Here is a 20,195-nt window from a genome sequence, read left to right as displayed (position 1 = left end):
ATGGAAGACGATCTCTTTATACTGAACAAATAGTGCATAAGATTCCAAGTATTTTTCGTTGTCATATTACGAAAACTTCTTAAGTAATTAAATTTTCGAATTTTACGGAAGTATGAAAATATTATATATTTACATGGCTATATGAAGATAAAGGATTTTAATGGATATGATACAGTGATGAAATAGTAAAAAACACCACACTTGGAATATGAAAACGTTTTTGGCTTGATAATAAAATGGAAGACGATCTCTTTATACTGAACAAATAGTGCATAAGATTCCAAGTATTTTTCGTTGTCATATTACGAAAACTTCTTAAGTAATTAAATTTTCGAATTTTACGGAAGTATGAAAATATTATATATTTACATGGCTATATGAAGATAAAGGATTTTAATGGATATGATACAGTGATGAAATAGTAAAAAACACCACACTTGGAATATGAAAACGTTTTTGGCTTGATAATAAAATATTTCCAATGAAGTGCATTCAAATTTGGTCCTTGTTATCAAACGTCACAACTACGGCTCTTTCGCCATCTAGGGCACAACACTATGCGTTTTATTACCAATAGTAAAATATAAGGTGAACACTAAAACCCAGGTCGAAATACCGACGATGAGTCCAATAATACAAAATATTAACGCCCACTTGGACCTCTTTCTTGCTTGACTTTCTTCTCCTAATTGCCATGCATAACTGGATTTGACTGAAATACAAAATAAATTAATCATTATTTTGAAGTCGTATTCTAGACACTGTACTTTACTTAGTTACAGACAGCTCTATGTAAACCCAATGTACTGTGCCATAATATTGAGATATTCGTAAGTTCATTAGTCCAAACCTTAATATATATAATTAGTGTAGATATAAAGAATCGAATGAGGCTCGTTGGAATCATTCTGATGTCACTCGATAACAATTAAAATCGTGTTCTCTTTTCATTTATTGGTGGTTACGTTAACAATCGTTACACGCCGATAAACTCACCAAATGTGACACGGGGCATCTATTCATTTCAGGTGTTGATTTTAATTCCATCCTGGAAGTCAACTCACTACACATTATTCCTTGTCTTATAAATCAGTATTTTGCAAGTTTGTAGCCATTAGACAGATGAAAATGAAAATGGGGTTTAACGTCCCACTGGGTTAATGAGGACGGACATGCGCCATGCAGTGAACTATGAGAGAAATTTCCGCCTACTCTTCTTCAAATTCCAACTGTCAAGGGTTCTTTTACATACACGCCCATTAATTGAACACGGGATCTTGGTTTTTCGAGCGGTAGTAGAAACTGTTTTTGAAAGGTTCTCTGTCCTGCACCACTGACCTGGTAGAACCAGCTTGAAAATCCCAAGGAACTTTCTCTGGGTTGGGGAACAATTCCGGGGCCTCCTGGTTTAGTTAGAGAGCGCCTTATTCACTGCGCCACCGTGGCTCTATAGCCATAAGACAGAGAGAAATTTGGTTTAACGTCTACTCATTTTGTCGGTAACCCATGACTCAGAGACAACCCTTTTTATCTAAAATGTACCCACACCGCAGCGCTCTACCAGTTACCATTAGAGAAATAATTAGTAATTCACATTATTAACTTACCTCCGTAATTATAGGCTATTAACCCGAAAATAAAATTGCATCCCATAATAATAAAACAGGAGAATATAACGAAATCTTTAGGTTTACGATTTGGGTCTGGTTTCTGAGCTATAACAGGAACTCCTGGCTGAGAAATTGCCACAGTTGGAGAAGCTGGATTATATTTCACAGCATTTGGGGATTGTTGGGGTTTCTCTCCTTCATCTCCTTCGTCGAGTTCGAAGCCGGAATTGACACAATCTACATGGATCTCCTGATGATCAATTGTTGCTACTGTGTCGTTCTCCATTCCTGACATTTTCAATCTGAAATATTGGAATTGACATAACGTATTAATAAAACTGATTAATAACGTTTCGATTTCCTGCTGATTATTATTTCCTGGGTTTAAACATTGTTTAGTAAGAAAATCATATCAATAAAATCTTTCAGTGAATTAAAGGATGTGGCTGTTAAGATCTCTATACACTAGTGATTATTTGTAGGCATCAATTCTGTTCCATATTCTATATCTCCGTGGTCTAACAAATCACTGTATTGTATATCAGGAGGGGGCATGTGTGTGACAATGTCTCCTTATCGGGGCGTCGCGGTGGCTCGCTATCCAAGTGTTCTCGTGTTGGCTCCTAGTGTTGGTCGAGAAAGTTCGTCTGGATTTTCCAGAGCGGATTCCCTTGTCAGTGGTGCAGGACGGGGGGGTGAAAATCTAAGTCCAACGGTGTGCACGTAAAGAACCCCTGACAGCTGATATTCGGAATAAGAGTAGGTCGCAAGCCTAGTATTGTTGTCCGGAAAAAATATTCCTCACAGCACAATCGGAGCGCAGAGCAGTAGGACGTTAAACGCATTGTATATATATATTTTTATGTTATTATTATTATGTTATATTAATTAAATTACACTATTTCTTCTCTAAGCTGTTTATTGTAACGGTTATTTGAGAATAAAGTTATTATTATTATTATTATCTAAACGCCATTTCATTTCGTCATCCAATCAAAGGAGTGTGTGTGTGGGGGGGGGGGGGGGAGAGGGGGTACAAATGTTCATGCGTCATCTAATTTGAAATAATATGACTTAACGCGTAGTTTGTACTACGAAGACATAAATATGAGTATGACCACCCCGATGAACATTAAAGGACCTAAGTCCGTAACTCAAAATCCTCCAAAATCTTCGACATCGAAAACACGTATTATTGGTCAATTTAAATCAACATTGATGATGTAAACTTACCGGGAAAAGATGAGCTTCTGATATCCGATATTTAAGATAAAATAATTTTTTTAATCATTGGTACACGACTCGTGTACCATAATGCGCTTCAGCCCCGGTTGTATTGAGAGACTCGAGGGACGAGGCTAGACACATTGCACCAAATCTAACGGCGTATTTAGACTGGAATAACCAGACGCTAGAAATTTGCACTCGCTTGAGACTGCTGGCTTATTTCGCCGAACATAACTGATTTGAAATTGGAGTAAAAACGGAAACCATTGAATGTAAATCAGTTTATATACATTCATACTACAGTATAATATGCGTTGCGACCCACTTTTGTCAATTTCTAGGCCCCAAATGTTAGCGATTTAGCTCCTTTAAGACAAAATGGACCATAAAAGCCATGGATTGGGGAGATATGATTGATTAATTATATTGAGTGGTGTTTTGCTCTTGGCGGGATGTCAACTTATTTCTCGTTATTGTGTTAAATAGATCTAAATACAGTTGATCTGAAAAAAATGCCAGAGGCAGAAAAACCTCGTACCTTATTTTCAAACACAATATTAACTATACATATACATGCATTATAATTTCATTGTGTGGTTTGAATTATTTCAGACAAAAATCGCCACGACTGTTCTGCGCATGTAAAATGTTTACTATACTGTTCAAACCTCAACTATTGCAACGGTTCAACTTTTTCACTAAACGTGTGTAAGTGACATTGTTTAATAACACAATGCATATTGACATTTTACTGTTATAGCAAATGGCACAACACGACCGTTATTTAGTCACGGTTCATACACAAACAAGAGAAGTGTATCACTCGATTCACGTCGCCCATGAATATTTGATCAATTATATTGAAATCTAAATGGTGTACTCACTCCTGATTGTCTCTTACATAAATCTTGTTGTTGCTACGTTATTTTCATGATATCTTTTCAAACGGAAATTGTAAAATATGACCGTCACACCTTGATACTCAATGCAACCTACTTCTTTCGATTACCTGTAAACGTCATTGACGATTGGCGCATGCGCTACGATTTTTAACGGTGAATACTAAAAGGGAGACTAGTACAGTCTATGGTCTAAGCATTACGGAATCAGACTACTTAATTTTACTGTTATCTAGTAAAGCGACGCAATTTCGATCAGATGTTTCTAAATTTTCATTTGATTTTTGGATAGGTTGGTTGGGTGGGCGAAAGGTCTAATGCGTGCCATTTAGATCATAAGGTCTGTCATTGAGTTAAATGGCATGGTTTTGATTCCAAGCTTGTACACAGGTTTTCAATGGGAGATCTGGTTTCCTCCCACTGCTAAAGACCCCTACTAGCAAGTGAATTATTGAAATAAAATTGGACCAGAAATGACCTAGTTCATGTTGATTGAATGTTAAAGTTAATTTCTATCTCTCCAACCCCCTATCAGTATTTCTAAAGAAATTGCATAAATTTCTTGATATCTTTGTAATGTTTCATTAGAAATTAAAAAGGTTATAACTCAAAAAAGAAACAGCAGAGTTATAACACAGTTCTATTTGAATTTAATAATTATTAAATATTTATATTATCTATATAATTCATTAATTTTAATACTAATTATAATAACTGTCATACTTTATTTCTTAGATAGTTATCAATTAAAAATGTACAATTCCATAATATTGATACTATTTTTTGTATATTGTGTATCACAATGAATATACAAATAAAAATTTAATAATTAACATATGGCCGTGTATATGATTCAAAATTGTAAATAGTTTAGAAATTAGACAATAGCATGACATTAACAAATTTAGAATTTGAATCTAATATACCGCCATATTAATAAAACATCAATGCCCTAGAAGGCAAAAAAAATTTCTGATTTAAATATTTTCAAAATAAGATCTTAAAATTGGGCATTCAACAGTAATTTAGACCATCAAAACCCAAAACGTAGGTGAGATGTTATTGTGGTCTCGATGTTTGTGGATAGTAATTAATCTATTAATCTAAGAGTAAAAAAATTGCAGCAGTCTATTAATCTAAGATGGAGAAAAAAAATGACAGCAATAAAGCGCCAGATAGCTTCTAGTAGGACTGATCCAAATGAATAATGTTTGGACCAATATGCTAAGACTAATTTGTATTGTGCCTACTGAAAATCATATATTATTGGTTTTTAGTCTGGAATATTTTCGCTTTAATTATCTTTTTCATGTCAGATCTAATAATTAAATTTAATACTATTTAGTACCATGTTTATAATACATTTTCCAGATATGCAAAACACAATTTAATAATAATAGTAATACTATGTTTCATCCATTATATCTCACATTATTATCAGACAATATACATTATATCAAATTTAATTTCATCTATTATTTTTCAATTGGTTATCACATAATATACAGTTAGTTAAAGATACATTATAGGAGAATAGATAAAGAGCTGGCAGTTCTAATTATAATTATTAAAAACTAGATAATGTAAAGGGAATTTGCAGAAAATTTCAGTCAAATTCATCCACTCTGAAAAGAGAATTTAGCGATTGAATTTTAGGCCTAGCCTCGATCATCATTACTAAATTCGGTATGATAAAAAACATAGTCTCGATTATCCATTTTTTGATTTACTGCTCAATGAGTGTTGAGCAGCAGATCAGATTCCAATCCAGTAAATAATGCAGGCTAGCGATGACATCGAGAGCTGATTATGGCCTGGATAAGTTAATTAATGTCTAATTAATAATTAAGATAACATTTCAGGCCTAAAGAAAGACCTGTAATAGGCAGATTCAGATCATGCTTAATGTATGTCTAAATGTAGTACTAATTACTAATATTTTTCAAGCATTATTCATGTATGCTTTTCATTTAACATATGCAATTTATAATCTCTATTTAAGTTTTACATCTTCGATAATAAAATAAACAAAAGCTATAAGGTATAGCTATATAAAATTAACTGACATATACGTCTATAAACTATACACTAATACAAATAAAAAGATTCAGTTCATTTGATTACTCAATATAAATACTTATTAAAGAATCTTGAGCACATAAACTCTAACTAGCTTGTCGTTTCAAAAAAGATATACAAAAAAATATTTACAATTACAAATCAAGAAATGAAAATTGTCATCAATAAGAAAGAAATTTAATAATCAAATTACTGTATAGAAAATTAATTTTAGTTTCATGACAATATTGACACATTTCCATGCAGTACGCTCTTGTAGTCTATAATACTGGTAGTTCAATTTGAATGTTTAACCAATGTTAATTCCCATAAATGTTGTGCAACGATCAATACTCTACAGTAAATGCAATTACGGTTTCTAGACTAATGAGGTTTTGAGCATTTTATCTAAAATTTAAAAGACAAATCTGACTTTTCAAAATAAACACATTGATTATAACATTAAGTGCAGAAACACAGATGACAATTGTGTGGACAAAACACATCACACACATAATACAAGGAAGGAATAAAGTACTATATAATCAAGTGAATTGACCCTGGTGCTGTCAGTAACCGGTCGCTTCTCTGTACAGTCCTGGCTCAGAGGACTACCATAATATGCGCGTCACTTATTCAGGAAAACAAACAAAGGGCGGCAACGAATTTCTGGTTTAAAACGGGGCAATTCCAAAACATTGTATTATTCTGGTGTATGTAAAGATTAGCTGTAACAAGAAATCGCAATGTTAATAGAAAAAGATTTATATCTATTCAATTTGTTGAAAAGAGGCAATCCAATGAGCTTGATAATGATAAGAGGATACTTGTCGAAACTTTGTGCTTTTAGAATAAAACTAGTGATTGTATCCCATAGAAACTGTGTTTTCTTTATGTGTTTCCAAATCGCTAAATGCCACTCAAAGATTACATTATTCTAAAGCCAAGGAGAAGTAATTCATAGGGTAAAAACAATAGAAGTGTTTGAAAATATAGAACAATTTAGGAATGATTCTATTAAATACACCAAGTTTTTAATAAAAAAAACCAACCCTAATACTATGTGCCCAGTACAAGTTATTGGGATAGAGTAAAATATATAATATAATAATATCATGTACAAAAAAAAAAAAAATACTCAATATTTTTTTTTACACGATCAGAGCAAGAATAAATTTTCAAAATGGAGGGAATAAAATTATCAACCTAATTCCCTTTGCTAAAATCAGGTTTGAAACATTCATATATCATTCTAAAACAATTTCTCATGTCCTTAAAAGAGTTAATAAATGTATAAATTTGTATAATTATTGTAAATATAATTTCATGTTAGGTGTGGAGTTACATGGATAATACAGTAGTTTACAGATCCATCCATCGTTCCTGCATCACCTTGTATTGGTGTCATACTCGCGGCCAATGACAATTTATTAATAGCATAAACTCAGAATTCACATTTTTATCAAAAATGGCAGCCCCAGTGAAGAGAAATATATTCGCTGATACTGATTAGGAAACAAAGACCAGCGGCTGCCAGGCAGGATACGCCCACATTTTCGAGAGATGGATAGAGAACAAGATAAAAAGAAAGTGATTTTTTCTACAATCAAGGGCCATAATTCAGGAAATTACAATTCGATATGCACAAATATCGAAAGGAACCAAGATCTTTGTGTTATAAACTTACACTTCAAGTTTCAACAAAATCGGATTAAAATTGTGACCTCTATAGGGTCCACAGCCTTGATATACCATATTTTTACGCTATTTGGGAACGAAGGGCGGCCATTTTGTCTGTCAGTTTTGGGCCAATTTTCACGAAATTCGAACTCAGCCGTCCTTAGGGTGTAACAGAGATATAATAATACGTTTTTTTAAATCGGATAAAAATTATGACCTCTATAGGGTCCACAAGCTAAAAACGCGATTTTTCGTACAATCAGGGGCCATAATTCAGGAAGTTACGGTCCGATATGCGCAAATATTGAAAGGAACCGAGATCTTTGGGTTATAAACTTACATTTCAAGTTTCAACAAAATCGGCTAAAAATTGTGACCTCTATAGGGTCCACAAGCTAAAAACATGATTTTTGTACAATCAGGGGCCATAATCCATGAAGTTTCGATCCGATACATGCCAATATCGAAAGCAGCCGAGATCTTTTGGGGATAAACCTATATTTCAAGTTTCGTCAAAATCGGATAAGAATTGTGACCTGTAGAGAGTCCACAAACAATTGTGGATGGACGGACGGACGGACAGGTTCAATGGCATAATACGTCCACATGAAAATGTGGGCGTATAAAAATATAGTAGTGGTTTAGTGGATTCAAAACAGGAAATGATAAAAAGAAATACAAAATAAACAACATTATCAATTCTTAAGTATTTTGCCTAACTAACGGGGGACATAATCCAGTCTGTCTAAGCTAAACCTTGAATGTGTTAAAAAAAAAAAGAAAAAAAAAAACTATGACACCGAAAGATGTATCATTCTTGTTCCACACAACCATGACCAATCCTTACAGTTGAGGTCAGGAGTTTTCAAATAGCTGCCTATTTTTTATTTTTCAATAAATCAATTTCTGCATTTTTCCTAACTTCATCGAATGTAAACTCTTTGACAAGCCTTCCATTTTCAAACACAGTGCAAAGCTGATCCTAGAAAAAAAAGATAATTTAAATGATGTGTAAATTGAGAAAATCATGTGTTTGTTTTCTAAACTAATCCCAACCCAATATGATCCACAATAGATGTGACTTTCAATTCAAATTAATTTCAAAAAATATAACACACCAAACTTTTTAAGATTGTGCACAGAAATGAAATGGGGTTTAACATCCTACATCATATGTAATATATGGCAATAGGTTTGACCCTCCAGTCAAAATAGTCAATGCTATATATCATGCTTTTGCCAAAAGAAACCATACACCCATCAAGAATAATGCACAAATGCATGTAACAATGTTTTTTGATTTACACATTATACTTTTATCTTCTTTTTTATATTTTCATATATATGTGTTCTGTACATTATTTTATTGTGTCTACTGCCTCCTGTGTCTGAATGAAAATTAATAAAATTGTAAAATGTACCTTGCTTGGATCTCCTTTGCCTTCTACAACTGTAACATAATCATTACCACGTAATTCTAAAGTTAATCGTCCTTTTTTACTTTTTTTACCTAAATCTGTGATTGGTTGTTTAAAAACATTTACCTGTTTAAATAGTAAACAAATATTATATTATAGTAGATGTAGAACATAAACATTGTTAATTACAAGAACATGTTTGTATATCATTGTTAACTACAAGAACATGTTTGTATATCATTGTTGCAAGAACATGTTTGTGTATCATTGTTAACTACAAAAACATGTTTGTTAACTATAGGAACATTTTTGTGTATCATATTTTGTTTTGTGTTAATAATTGATTTTTTCAAAACATTTATTTTATCTTAAAGATGGGTTCCCAGAAAAGTATTTATCGGTGGTTATTTCCAATAAAAGTATGTTAATTTTGGTATATATGGAAAGTAGAGATATCCAATCTTACTAGAAAAATACTGGATTCCCTGAAAAACACTCATCGAGCGTATACAGGACAAAAATGTAAGGGTTCCCCTAATCAACAGCCCGACGATTAAGAATTTCTGCACGTGTGATGTCAAAGGTCACACGCGAACATTGAGCGCTTGATGTACAAGTTGATAAACTTTATGAAGAGTTAGACGTACAATACTTTCTGAGATAAAAATGACGGAAAAAGACGCGGGTAGTGGATAATCCGAGAATTTAATTAGGATTCGATATTTGTAATAAATAGTAAGCGATTAAAGACAACATCGTCTTATGTATACAATGAATTCTCCTCTGATTTCCAAGATGTGACGTAAACATGACCTGGTTTGATTGAATTTTAATAGCAGGGCATTCCTTTGCAATTACAATGTTTGAGAAGGATTTGAAACATAATTATGACAAATTAATTAGTTTGAATATGTTTTAGTCCATATATACCATTAAATCACCCAGTTTGTACGTGGGAACCCATCTTTAAACAATTTATCATTCAGATATTTTTTGCTACACAGCGCTATATAAATGTTTTGTAATAATAAAATGGACAGTAAATCATTATAATGGGAATTCCAAAAATACTGATGCTAAGTTGTATTAATTTTAAAACACTTTTGACATCATTAAATACTTGTCTACCAGGAATCTACTAATGCCTCATCCCTTCCCCCTCATGCATCCAGATACCCCCCCACCCCCAAGATATAATAAACCAGATGCCCATTTCACTTCTTAAAGACTTTTAGTCTGCACTTCAATAATGTATTTTAAACTTATGGAAGGGGCCATATCACACTACATAAAAAAAAAAGATAGTTAAAACTATAATCAGGTTGTTATATTAGTATAACAGTCTTCTCTCAATTTTTACAAACCAGCAAAATACCAAGACACTGATGCCTCTTTAACATTAAAGCACTAACCTCTCTGCCATTAACTTCAGCAAAACTACACTTATAGGCACATTTTTGTGTATCTCTGTCTAATCTCTGTAATAAAGCACCACCACTTCCAAAAGCTACATTATCAGCACTCCATTTATGTCGTTTCATATTATCTAATATAGTAGATAATGTTTCATAGCTAATACCATCCCCCTGTATTATTCTAACATATGGTGGTAACACTTTATAACCTTTAGTATTAGTGGTTGTACCAAATTTACTGCCTAGTATATCTAACGTCTGAAAATGTAAAATACCACCTTTTAAAGGGATATACATGCATTTACGTTTTGTTCATATTATCTCTCTATACATAATTTGTAAGGAATCTAAAAAATTTATATCAACAAATTTGGTTCAGTAAAAGTTCAGTGTGTGACTGTTTAGACCCCCACCCCCCTTTCCCCTAAGGAGTCTGCTGGAACAACACATGCTCTTGTATTTAAAGTTGTACATTTTGAAAATGACTAGACCTTCATTTTAAATAAATGGGAATCTGTCCACATTTAAAATTTAAGTTCTATAGATCAAGCTAATGTTCAACAGTTGACACAAACTTAGAAACTTCTGTTAGACACAAACTGTTTTCTTTCAATTGAACATTCAATGCCAAACTTAAAAGTCAAAATCAACATAACAACAGTGAACATAATCTTTAAAACAGAATGGCCTCTTACCTTGACGACCACTTCTGGAGGGTCACCAGAATCTGGTCTTATAACAAGTGTGCCATTAACTCCACGACTAACAACTAAATCTTTTAACTGTTCGCCCCAGACTTTATCACAGGCGTTCCATATATCATAACTATCACTAACAACAGCTACAAGTCCTGTAGGAAACTGGGTTAACATATTACGGAATGCTTCTAATTCCCCATCTTTACCCCATGTCGTTATGGTACTGTTGAAATAAAATAAAATTACACTCAAATACATATGAAAATAAGAACCTATGCCTAATGATAATTTGCTAACAGAAAATCTTGTACACATGTATGACTCAAAGATTCTATACACCATAAATTTTAGTCTTATAATTTTGCATGAGCATCACATAATTATAAATAAACATAACAAAAAAATAATAATACTTTCAAAAGAAAAGTATTAAGAATTACTGTTTTGTTATTCAGTCTAGGGTGATATGTTGCATAAAATCAGAAAGCTGGACTGTTCACTTCCTATTGAATGATCTAAACAGTATTTTATTTAAGAGAAGATGAGTATGTACAATTTACTTATTTAAAACTGTTTCTAATTCAAAAAGCCAACAGTCAAGCTGATGTCCCCTGCCGAAATCCCAAAATAAATAGATGACACATATTAATTAATTGCACTTTTATCTTTTTCATAAGTATCGAGCAATCAAACTGATTATCAAATAATAAGTTTCATCAATCTCTATCAGATAGAATCAAAGTCAAAGAAATTGCTTAGCTCTGCTTAGCTTTAACGGGAAATGTTAATCATTGAACTCAGTCAAGACATTTAGCTAATGAACATCAACATCAAGTTTAAACATACTACCTCAATTAAAAGCAGAGTTATTATGTTCCAAATTTAAACATTCTACCTCAATTAGAAGGAGAGTTATTGCGTTTCAAAGTTTCGACCAATCAAATTGCTTATTGCTCTGCTTACCCTCAGCAGAACATGTTCATTATCAAACTTAGTCAAGGTATTGATGTGATGAAACTATACACCAAGTTTCATGACTCTCACTTAATTAGAACTAAAGTTATCGTGTCGCATCAACCAATCAAATTGCTTATCCTTAGCAGACAATTCTTATCTTCGAACTCCATCAAGACATTCACCTAATAAACACCTACACCAAGTGTGAACATTTTTGCTCAATTAGAAGGAGAGTTATTGTGTTCCAAAGTTTCCACTAATCAAATTGCTTATCGCTCTGCTTACCCAGAGCAGAAAATGTTCATTATCGAACTTAATCAAGGTATTGATGTAATGAAACTATACACCAAGTTTGATCACTCTCACTTAATCAGAACTAAAGTTATTGTGTCCCAAAGCATCAACCAATCAAATTGCTTATGTCTGCTTACCCTAAGCAGAAAATGCTCATCTTCAATCTCCATCAAGGCATCGGCCTAATAATCACCTACACCAAGTTTGAACATTCTAGCTCAATTAGAAAGAGAATTGTTGATCCCAAAAGGACGGACGGACACAGACAGACCCATTGTAATAGTCCCCTGCTTTCTTCGAAAGGCGGGGGACAAGGAAAGAACCAGGTGTAAGTAGCATGAATATGATGTAATTACCTATGTTCAGCAGCAGGAATAGAAAATCCAGCAATAGGGCAGCCATAATAATGTTTAGCTGTTAATATACCAGCTATTGTATCTGTACCCATAAAATTCACCAGATGAGACATACCACCAATACCTGCAGACTAATCAAACACAATTGTTTTTTTAATAAAATAATTTCAACAACCTGAACAAGAGCAATGTGTTGATTGAAATGGTAGTTTTTAAAACAAAGAGATAGAAATATGAAATGGCTGCAGTAACTGTAATGCTTAGAATTGTGGCCTGTAGGCGATATACAGACACACACATTTATTTAGGATAGAATAGTTCTTTTCTACCAATAGTACAAGTCCTATTATAGTCATTGATTGAGATCATATTTAATCAAGTTACAGATGCCTTACACAATTTCTGACCTTCTGTAAAGATGGAATTCACAGATGTAGCTAATTCACACCTTGGCTAACAGTTTGTAAAGGTTGACTTTACAGATGATGTACAGGACTTCTGATCTTTTGTTGAATTTACAAATGCAACAAAATCACAAGTTTGCTGACCTTTTGTAATGAAAGAATTTACAGATGCAGCAAAGTCACAAGATTGCTGACCTTTTGTACAGATGGAATTTACAGATGCAGCAAAGTCACATGATTGCTGACCTTTAAAATTGGTAACAGTAGAATATAAAATAGTGACTGTAACAAATCAATTTATAATATCTTCAATTCAGATAATAAGGTTAAATACATTTATAAATGACCAGATGAAATATTAATTTTTCCTTTGAAATGACCAAGTTTCTCTGAAACAATGAATATTTTTTAAAAAATCTCTGAAAATGCCAAATTATTTTTCTTTTCTCTCAAAACGCAAATTTTTTCTTTTGAAAGTGCAAATGGTTTTCTTTAACCAGTGGCTGCCAGGCAGGATACGCCCACATTTTCGAGAGATGGATAGAGAACAAGCTAAAAAGAAAATGATTTTTCCTACAATCAAGGACCATAATTCAGGAAATTCCAATTCGATATGCGCAAATATCGAAAGGAACCGAGATCTTTGTTATAAACTTACATTTCAAGTTTCAACAAAATCGGATTAAAATTGTGACCTCTATAGGGTCCACAGCCTTGATATACTATATTTTTACGCTATTTGAGAACGAAGGGCGGCCATTTTGTCGGTCAGTTTTGGGCCGATTTTCATGAAATTCGAACGCAGGCGTCCTTAGGGTGTAACGGTGATATAATAATACGTTTTTTTTTAAATCGGATAAAAAATATGACCTCTATAGGGTCCTCTATAGGGTCCACAACCTTGATAGACCATATTTTTACGCTATTTTAGAATGGACGGCGGCCATTTTGTCTGTCAATTTTGGGCCAATTTTCACGAAATTTGAACTCAGCCGTCCTTAGGGTGGAACAGTGATATAATAATACAGTTTTTTTAAATCGGATAACAATTATGACCTCTATAGGGTCCACAAGCTAAAAACGCGATTTTTCGTACAATCAGGGGCCCTAGTTCAGGAAATTCCGGTCCGATATGCACAAATATCGAAAGGAACCGAGATCTTTGGGTTATAAACTTACAGTTCAAGTTTCAACAAAATCGGATAAAAAATGTGAACTCTATAGGGTCCACAACCTTGATATACCATATTTTTACGCTATTTGAGAACGAACGGCGGCCATTTTGTCTGTCAATTTTAGGCCGATTTTCACAAAATTCGAACTCAGCCGTCCTTAGGGTGTAACGGTGATATAATAATACAGTTTTTTAAATCGGATAAAAATTATGACCTCTATAGGGTCCAAAAGCTAAAAATGCGATTTTTCGTACAATGAGGGGTCATAATTCAGGAAGTTACGGTCCAATATGCGCGAATATCGAAAGGAACCGTGATCTTTGGGTTATAAACTTACATTTCAAGTTTCAACAAAATCGGATAAAAATTGTGACCTCTATACAATCAGGGACCATAATCCATGAAGTTTCGATCCGATACATGCCAATATCGAAAGCAGCCAAGATCTTTTGGGGATAAATCTATATTTCAAGTTTCGTCAAAATCGGATAAGAATTGTGACCTGTAGAGAGTCCACAAACAATTGTGGACGGACGGACAAGGACGACGGCATAATACGTCCACATGAAAATGTGGGCGTATAAAAATGCAAACAGTTTTCATTGGAAGTATCAATATGTTGTTTTTATTTTCTTTTACATAGTTATTTACTCACTTCCATTGACGATGTTCCTCTAAAACCAAAATCATGTAATTTAAATGGCAGTCCATCCAGATTATCTGCTGTTTCATCTAAATATTTAGCTATAATTTCTTTCTGATACCGAGAATTGGTAGCAACCGTCATCGGATACCATGCCTGTACTAACAGCGTCTTTTTTTTTAAAAAAATCATTAAGAATCCAATTAATATATATTTAAGAATAAGATGTTTTACATGAGGTTGCAAGCTATAATATTCTGAAAGAAGATTCTCTAAAATAGTTCAATTCCATTTAGTATTTACAAAGATCGGGATCAATGACTTTAAGGGTTATTCGATCATAGAAGCCTTTTTAGTCATAAAGACCAGAGAGAACATGGCAAATTGAACAATCATGTCCACATGATAGTTGGACCAAGTGGTGGTCTTCTCTCTTGTGTCTGTGGAATTCTTCAGTTTTGTGTATTTATTCTATAATGTTATATTAGCTCACCTCTAAATAATTTGTCAACCAGTAACATTCTGGGTCGGTATTTTCTACTGTAAATAGGACATTTTTAAATGGAACAACACTACCTTCAGGTACAGCATTTATTCTTATAGGTAAATAGCCTTTGTGATGCTGAAAAATAAAATGGTAAAATATTGAAATATCAGAATTAAAATGTGATAAATGAAGAAGAACTGCCTTCAAATGTTAAAATAAATAAATCTAAATACTGGCACTACCGGTACCGTGTACCATAAAATTAAACCAAAGGATGTCATGAGATATTAACATTAAAATAACTTTTAACTTCATTAATTATCTTCTTCAAGCCGAATTTAACCATATTAACTATTTACATCTGAAGAAAACTTTTTTGGTAAGGATTCTTTCACTAAAGGCATTTTAAATTAAACTAAAAAAACATGTATTCTTTATTTTGATAAAAAAAACCCAACAAATTATTATATTTAAATTATATTTAAAGTTTACCTCGGCAATGTATGTCCATCCTTTTTCGTTAAAATAATCATTACCAAAATGAAGTTTATACAATTCTTTCGCTTCTTGAATCTTCTCTTTTGTTACAACTGGACCATCCAACCATCTTTTTAAAATATATTGAAGACCAAAGAAACAGACTTTAGGGAATTTACCACCTCTACTTTCAAAATATGAATAGACTTTAGTTGTATTTGGTGGATACTGAAAGTGATGTGTAACCTACAAAAGATAATCAAAGTTGTATTGCCAACAAATATGTTGGTTCAAATCGACCTATTCTCTGTCCACCTGAAGTTTACATTATTGTGTATAGATTTCATGTTAACATCTGGTTCCATGAAAGTCCGGAAGCATTCACTAAGATCAAAGTCAATTTGTTGTATTTACATCTTTTGTTCTAATCTGTTAAATTAGCTTGTAAATATTTTTTGTAAAATCCTATTCTGTTTGTGTTGAATTAAAAGAAGGAAATGTTTTCTTTTAATTTTCTGTTGTGTTGCTTTGCTACTTAAGAAATAAAAAAGTAAACTGAAAAAATAGGCCTATTTTTGGACTAAATTGTAGGTGAGAATTAAAAAAAAAAGTTATTTTATGTCGATACCAGACCAGTGCAGAAAGATGTCTAAATACTATAGTCAGTATAAAATCCATATAAGCCCAGATATCAAAAAATCAATGGATGAAAGATACACAATTTTTAAGAAAATAGCCTACAAAATAAAGGTAGGTTGTCACATGCTAAGTCGCCTGAGCAGTCCACAAGGTCACATTATTACAATAAATTACAAGACATTAAACACTGACCAAGAGAAGAGTAACAACGCATGAAGTAATTATCGTTCGGAGCAGAACAGTAGGACATTAAACCCCATTTCATTTCATTTCTTTTTATAGTATGTGAGAGAGAGAGAGAGAAATGGGGTTTAACGTCCACTCGACACAAACTAGGTCATTTCGGGACTAACATATGGTTTAATTTTATTTCAAAAATTCGCTTGCGCGTAGGGGTCTTTAGCAGTGGGAGGAAACTGGAGGACCTGGAGAAAACCCACGAGATTGGACAGGCGACCCTACTCCTTGTCACGTACATTTTATAGTATGTAATATGTACAATGAAATGTATTAATTAAAGTAAATTATTCAACTGATAATTGTATAATAGGCAAAATTATTTTTAAACTTCAAAAACAGTAATTGCTTCCTTCCAAATTAAATCAATGAACTTTTAAAAAAATATTTCATCATTGTTGATGCACTAACCTGTGGTCAAATCACTAAATGATGGGATTAATGGATTAGTACTTAAATTACAACAAACAAGCCAAGTGTACGACTTATGTGATAGAAAATGGACTTAAAGAGGCATTATTGTGCTTTGGAGGTCTTGGTTACTGGAAAAAATTAATTTCGATTTGGCATGATTTGACAACTTGAGTTACATCATGCATGTTCAAATTAGATATGCAATATCTGTGAACAATAACTGTGATAGATATAAGCATTTTAACAGTCAATTTGCGGGTTATACAAATTGCGAAGTGTTTTTTAATGGACTCTATAGATCAGTGCTTGTGTTTTAAAGTCATTTTGAACACAATATTCCAAATTAGTTAAATCTATTTTCTTGATGAAAGTGATAATTCCTCTTTAAAGTTACATCTATAAAAACTTAATAACTGTAATAACTTTGTTAGCTTTTTGTATCATTAGTTAATTGTTTTTACCTTGTAAGAATCAGTTGAAAGTATAATATTGCTTGGATCCAATGGATCAGTTGCATTCTGGGCATTTTTCCAGCGTTGATACATTTCAAATATTTATTATAAATAAACAGTTGTAGCTACTATTATTCCAGCCAATGAAAAAAAAACACAAAAAAAAATGTTGGCGGCAATAATACAGATCTGGCCATCTTTGCTCTGTTGCACGAGAGATTATCATATCGTCATTTAAAATATGCATAGTTCTAATATCAATGTACAGTTAAATGTCCTATTTAAGTTTGCATTGTCTAACTAATATGTGCCTTCTGTTCAACATGTATACAGGTCACAATTCTATGGAATACAATTACTGCTTCTTACCTGTATTGTATTCCATAGAATTGTGACCTGTATACTCCAGTTCAATTACTAAATGCCATTGAAACAATTTGTTCAACATGATCTCAGAGATCTAATGCAATGTAGGGAAATAAATAGGACTATATATACAGAAACTTTAGCAACATGTTATCTTTTATACAGTAGGGCCCAATATATAAAATGTGGAATTAATAATTCACTAGTATTCAGGTCTCTACATGTTTCTGTTCAATGATTATTCTGTTCATACACTTCAAAGACAAATGAGACAAAATGGACACATAAACTTATATTAGATTCAGTCACCATGGTTCATGATTTGGAGAGAGAGAGAGAGAAATGGGGTTTAACGTCCACTTGACACAAACTAGGTCATTTCGGGACTAACATGTTTTTTTTGTTTGTTTTTAATTTTATTTCAATAATTCGCTTGCGCTTAGGAGTCTTTAGCAGTGGGAGGAAACCGGAGGACCCGGAGAAAACCCACGAGGTTGGACAGGCGACCCTACTCCTTGCCACGTACTACCTGGGATTCGAAACCACGCTATTCGACTCAATGACAGACTTTATGATACAGCGCGCGCACGCTAACCATTCAGCCATCCAACCCCCCTCATGATTTGGAAGAAACATGGTTCAAAGATAGTAATGCATACATATTTGCTCTGTTATTTATGTAATGTAGGCCATACATGTATGTATGCCTGAAATGTGTCTTTTATGCATTGCTATTAAATATCTTATTCTTATCTATTCTATACATACTTCAAATAGATCTACTAGTTTTTAAACATTTTTTTAAAAAGTTATCTTTCATTTCCATTTTAAAAATAGATAAATATTTGTTGGGTGTGGACTGAAAATTTTAATTTTACTTTTCAAACTTCAGCTTTATCACCAGTTAATTCAAGGAATTTGTCAATTTCTTCTTACATTTAAAATATGGCCTTTATGTAATTAAATGTCTGTTTTTAACTTCCTGTTCACAAATGACAAAACAAAAATATTTTTGGGGGAAGAAAAATAAAATCAGCTTCTTTTATTACTATTACGCCTACAGTATGACAAGATTTCAATGATATCCAGTAACAAATGATTTTTTTCCAAAACAAAAGTAACAGGTACACAGAATCGATTACGTAAAAAAAACAAGGAAGCTTTTAAAATTTATTAAATTCAACTTGAAACTGCATGTTTTACATGTGTGAGAATTATACAATGCCGTACGTAGAGACTAAAATAAAGTATAAAGTTAAATAAATGAATATTTTTTCAAGATTATGAAAGATTTTTTTAATACCTGATAGGTTGCACCTATTAGATAAATTCAACTAAAAGACTGGCCCTATATATATAATTTTCCCAATTCGTCCGTTTGTTTAGCTACTACTTTCGGTTTCAATTTGACATCATTTCAGGAAAACAAAAGAACTTTTATAAACGTCTTGCTTTGCGTCGATTCACTTGACCGGAAACAAAATAATTGATCACTTAAAGCCTCATGCAAATAAATCAATAGGCGTTATAATGATTCCGTGACAGACAATCACAATACTTTGCGACATTTATCGATGATGAGATGCTGGTGGTAACTAAACGATATCGCCATCAGTAACCTGGGTTGGGTTTTCTCCGAATTGAACACTGACAGTTATAATTTTAAATGAGAACCAACGGCCCAATTGTACAGTTAAATTACATGATCATAACAGTTTCTTTGTGTGGAATGTGTGACAGTTGACAATGTCTTCGTGTTACTTACTTTATAAGAATCGGTAACAAACAGTATATTGTCAGTTCCTCCAGCTAAGAACGTCGCCATTTTGGACGCTATGTGACGTCATAGCAACATGCAGGTGCGCGTTAAATACAAATTCTGAGGACTAAAAATAGTAACGTACTTCATAGTCTTGTTCATCAAGTCGTATGCTTTAATAGTCCGTGAAAAGCCCGACAAAAAAGATCCAATAACCATGACTTGGGAGTTTTTCGCAATAAACGTTAAAACTTATGCAATTTAAACGTATCTTTCAAATTATTGCTCTTCAGCATCACACGTTTCAAGTTCAAACAAGTTATTAGGATATCATTAGGGCTTTCCGCGAAGCAATTTTATGTCATGGAAAGGTTTTTTTATATATATCATCTGATCCAGTGCGGAGAATTGAGACTCCTCATATTCATAGTCATTGCAAACACTGCCCATACCGAAAACTCGGAAAACTCGGTAATATGGGAAATAGGTATTCCGAGTTTTATCATTTCAGGCGCGGAACCTAGATTTTT

General features: G+C 33.0%; 1 protein-coding gene across 2 annotated transcripts; it reads right to left on the bottom strand.

Annotated features, from left to right (window-relative positions):
- Positions 1-4,451: 4,451 nt before the first annotated feature.
- LOC126828475 (nicotinamide phosphoribosyltransferase) lies at positions 4,452-19,740 on the bottom strand. 2 transcript variants are annotated; one of them, XM_050558218.2, is made up of 9 exons: positions 19,672-19,740; positions 15,814-16,044; positions 15,328-15,456; positions 14,847-15,005; positions 12,613-12,743; positions 11,003-11,228; positions 10,305-10,565; positions 8,896-9,018; positions 4,452-8,456 (listed from the first exon to the last, which is right to left on the bottom strand). In XM_050558218.2, the coding sequence occupies exons 1-9, from the start codon at positions 19,729-19,731 to the stop codon at positions 8,352-8,354; spliced, it is 1,425 nt and encodes a 474-aa protein (XP_050414175.1). In that variant the 5' UTR covers positions 19,732-19,740; the 3' UTR covers positions 4,452-8,351. The 2 variants fall into 2 exon arrangements, with proteins under 2 accessions (XP_050414175.1, XP_055958451.1); XM_056102476.1 differs by lacking the exon at positions 19,672-19,740 and adding an exon at positions 17,550-17,668.
- Positions 19,741-20,195: the final 455 nt, after the last annotated feature.

Source organism: Patella vulgata, chromosome 7 (assembly GCF_932274485.2).
Source record: "Patella vulgata chromosome 7, xgPatVulg1.2, whole genome shotgun sequence".
NCBI classification, from domain to species: Eukaryota; Metazoa; Mollusca; class Gastropoda; family Patellidae; genus Patella; species Patella vulgata.
The sequence above is the reverse complement of the archived record's forward strand: the minus strand, read 5'-3'. Positions and strand labels throughout refer to the sequence as shown.

Coding starts and splice junctions, on each gene's coding strand:
- LOC126828475 (XM_056102476.1), bottom strand. CDS start 17,633: ATGTATCAACGCTGGAAAAATGCCCAGAATGCAACTGATCCATTGGAT. Junction 16,045..17,549: donor TTTCAACTGATTCTTACAAG/GTAAAAACAATT, acceptor TATCTTTTGTAG/GTTACACATCACTTTCAGTA. Junction 15,457..15,813: donor GATGGACATACATTGCCGAG/GTAAACTTTAAA, acceptor TTTATTTTTCAG/CATCACAAAGGCTATTTACC.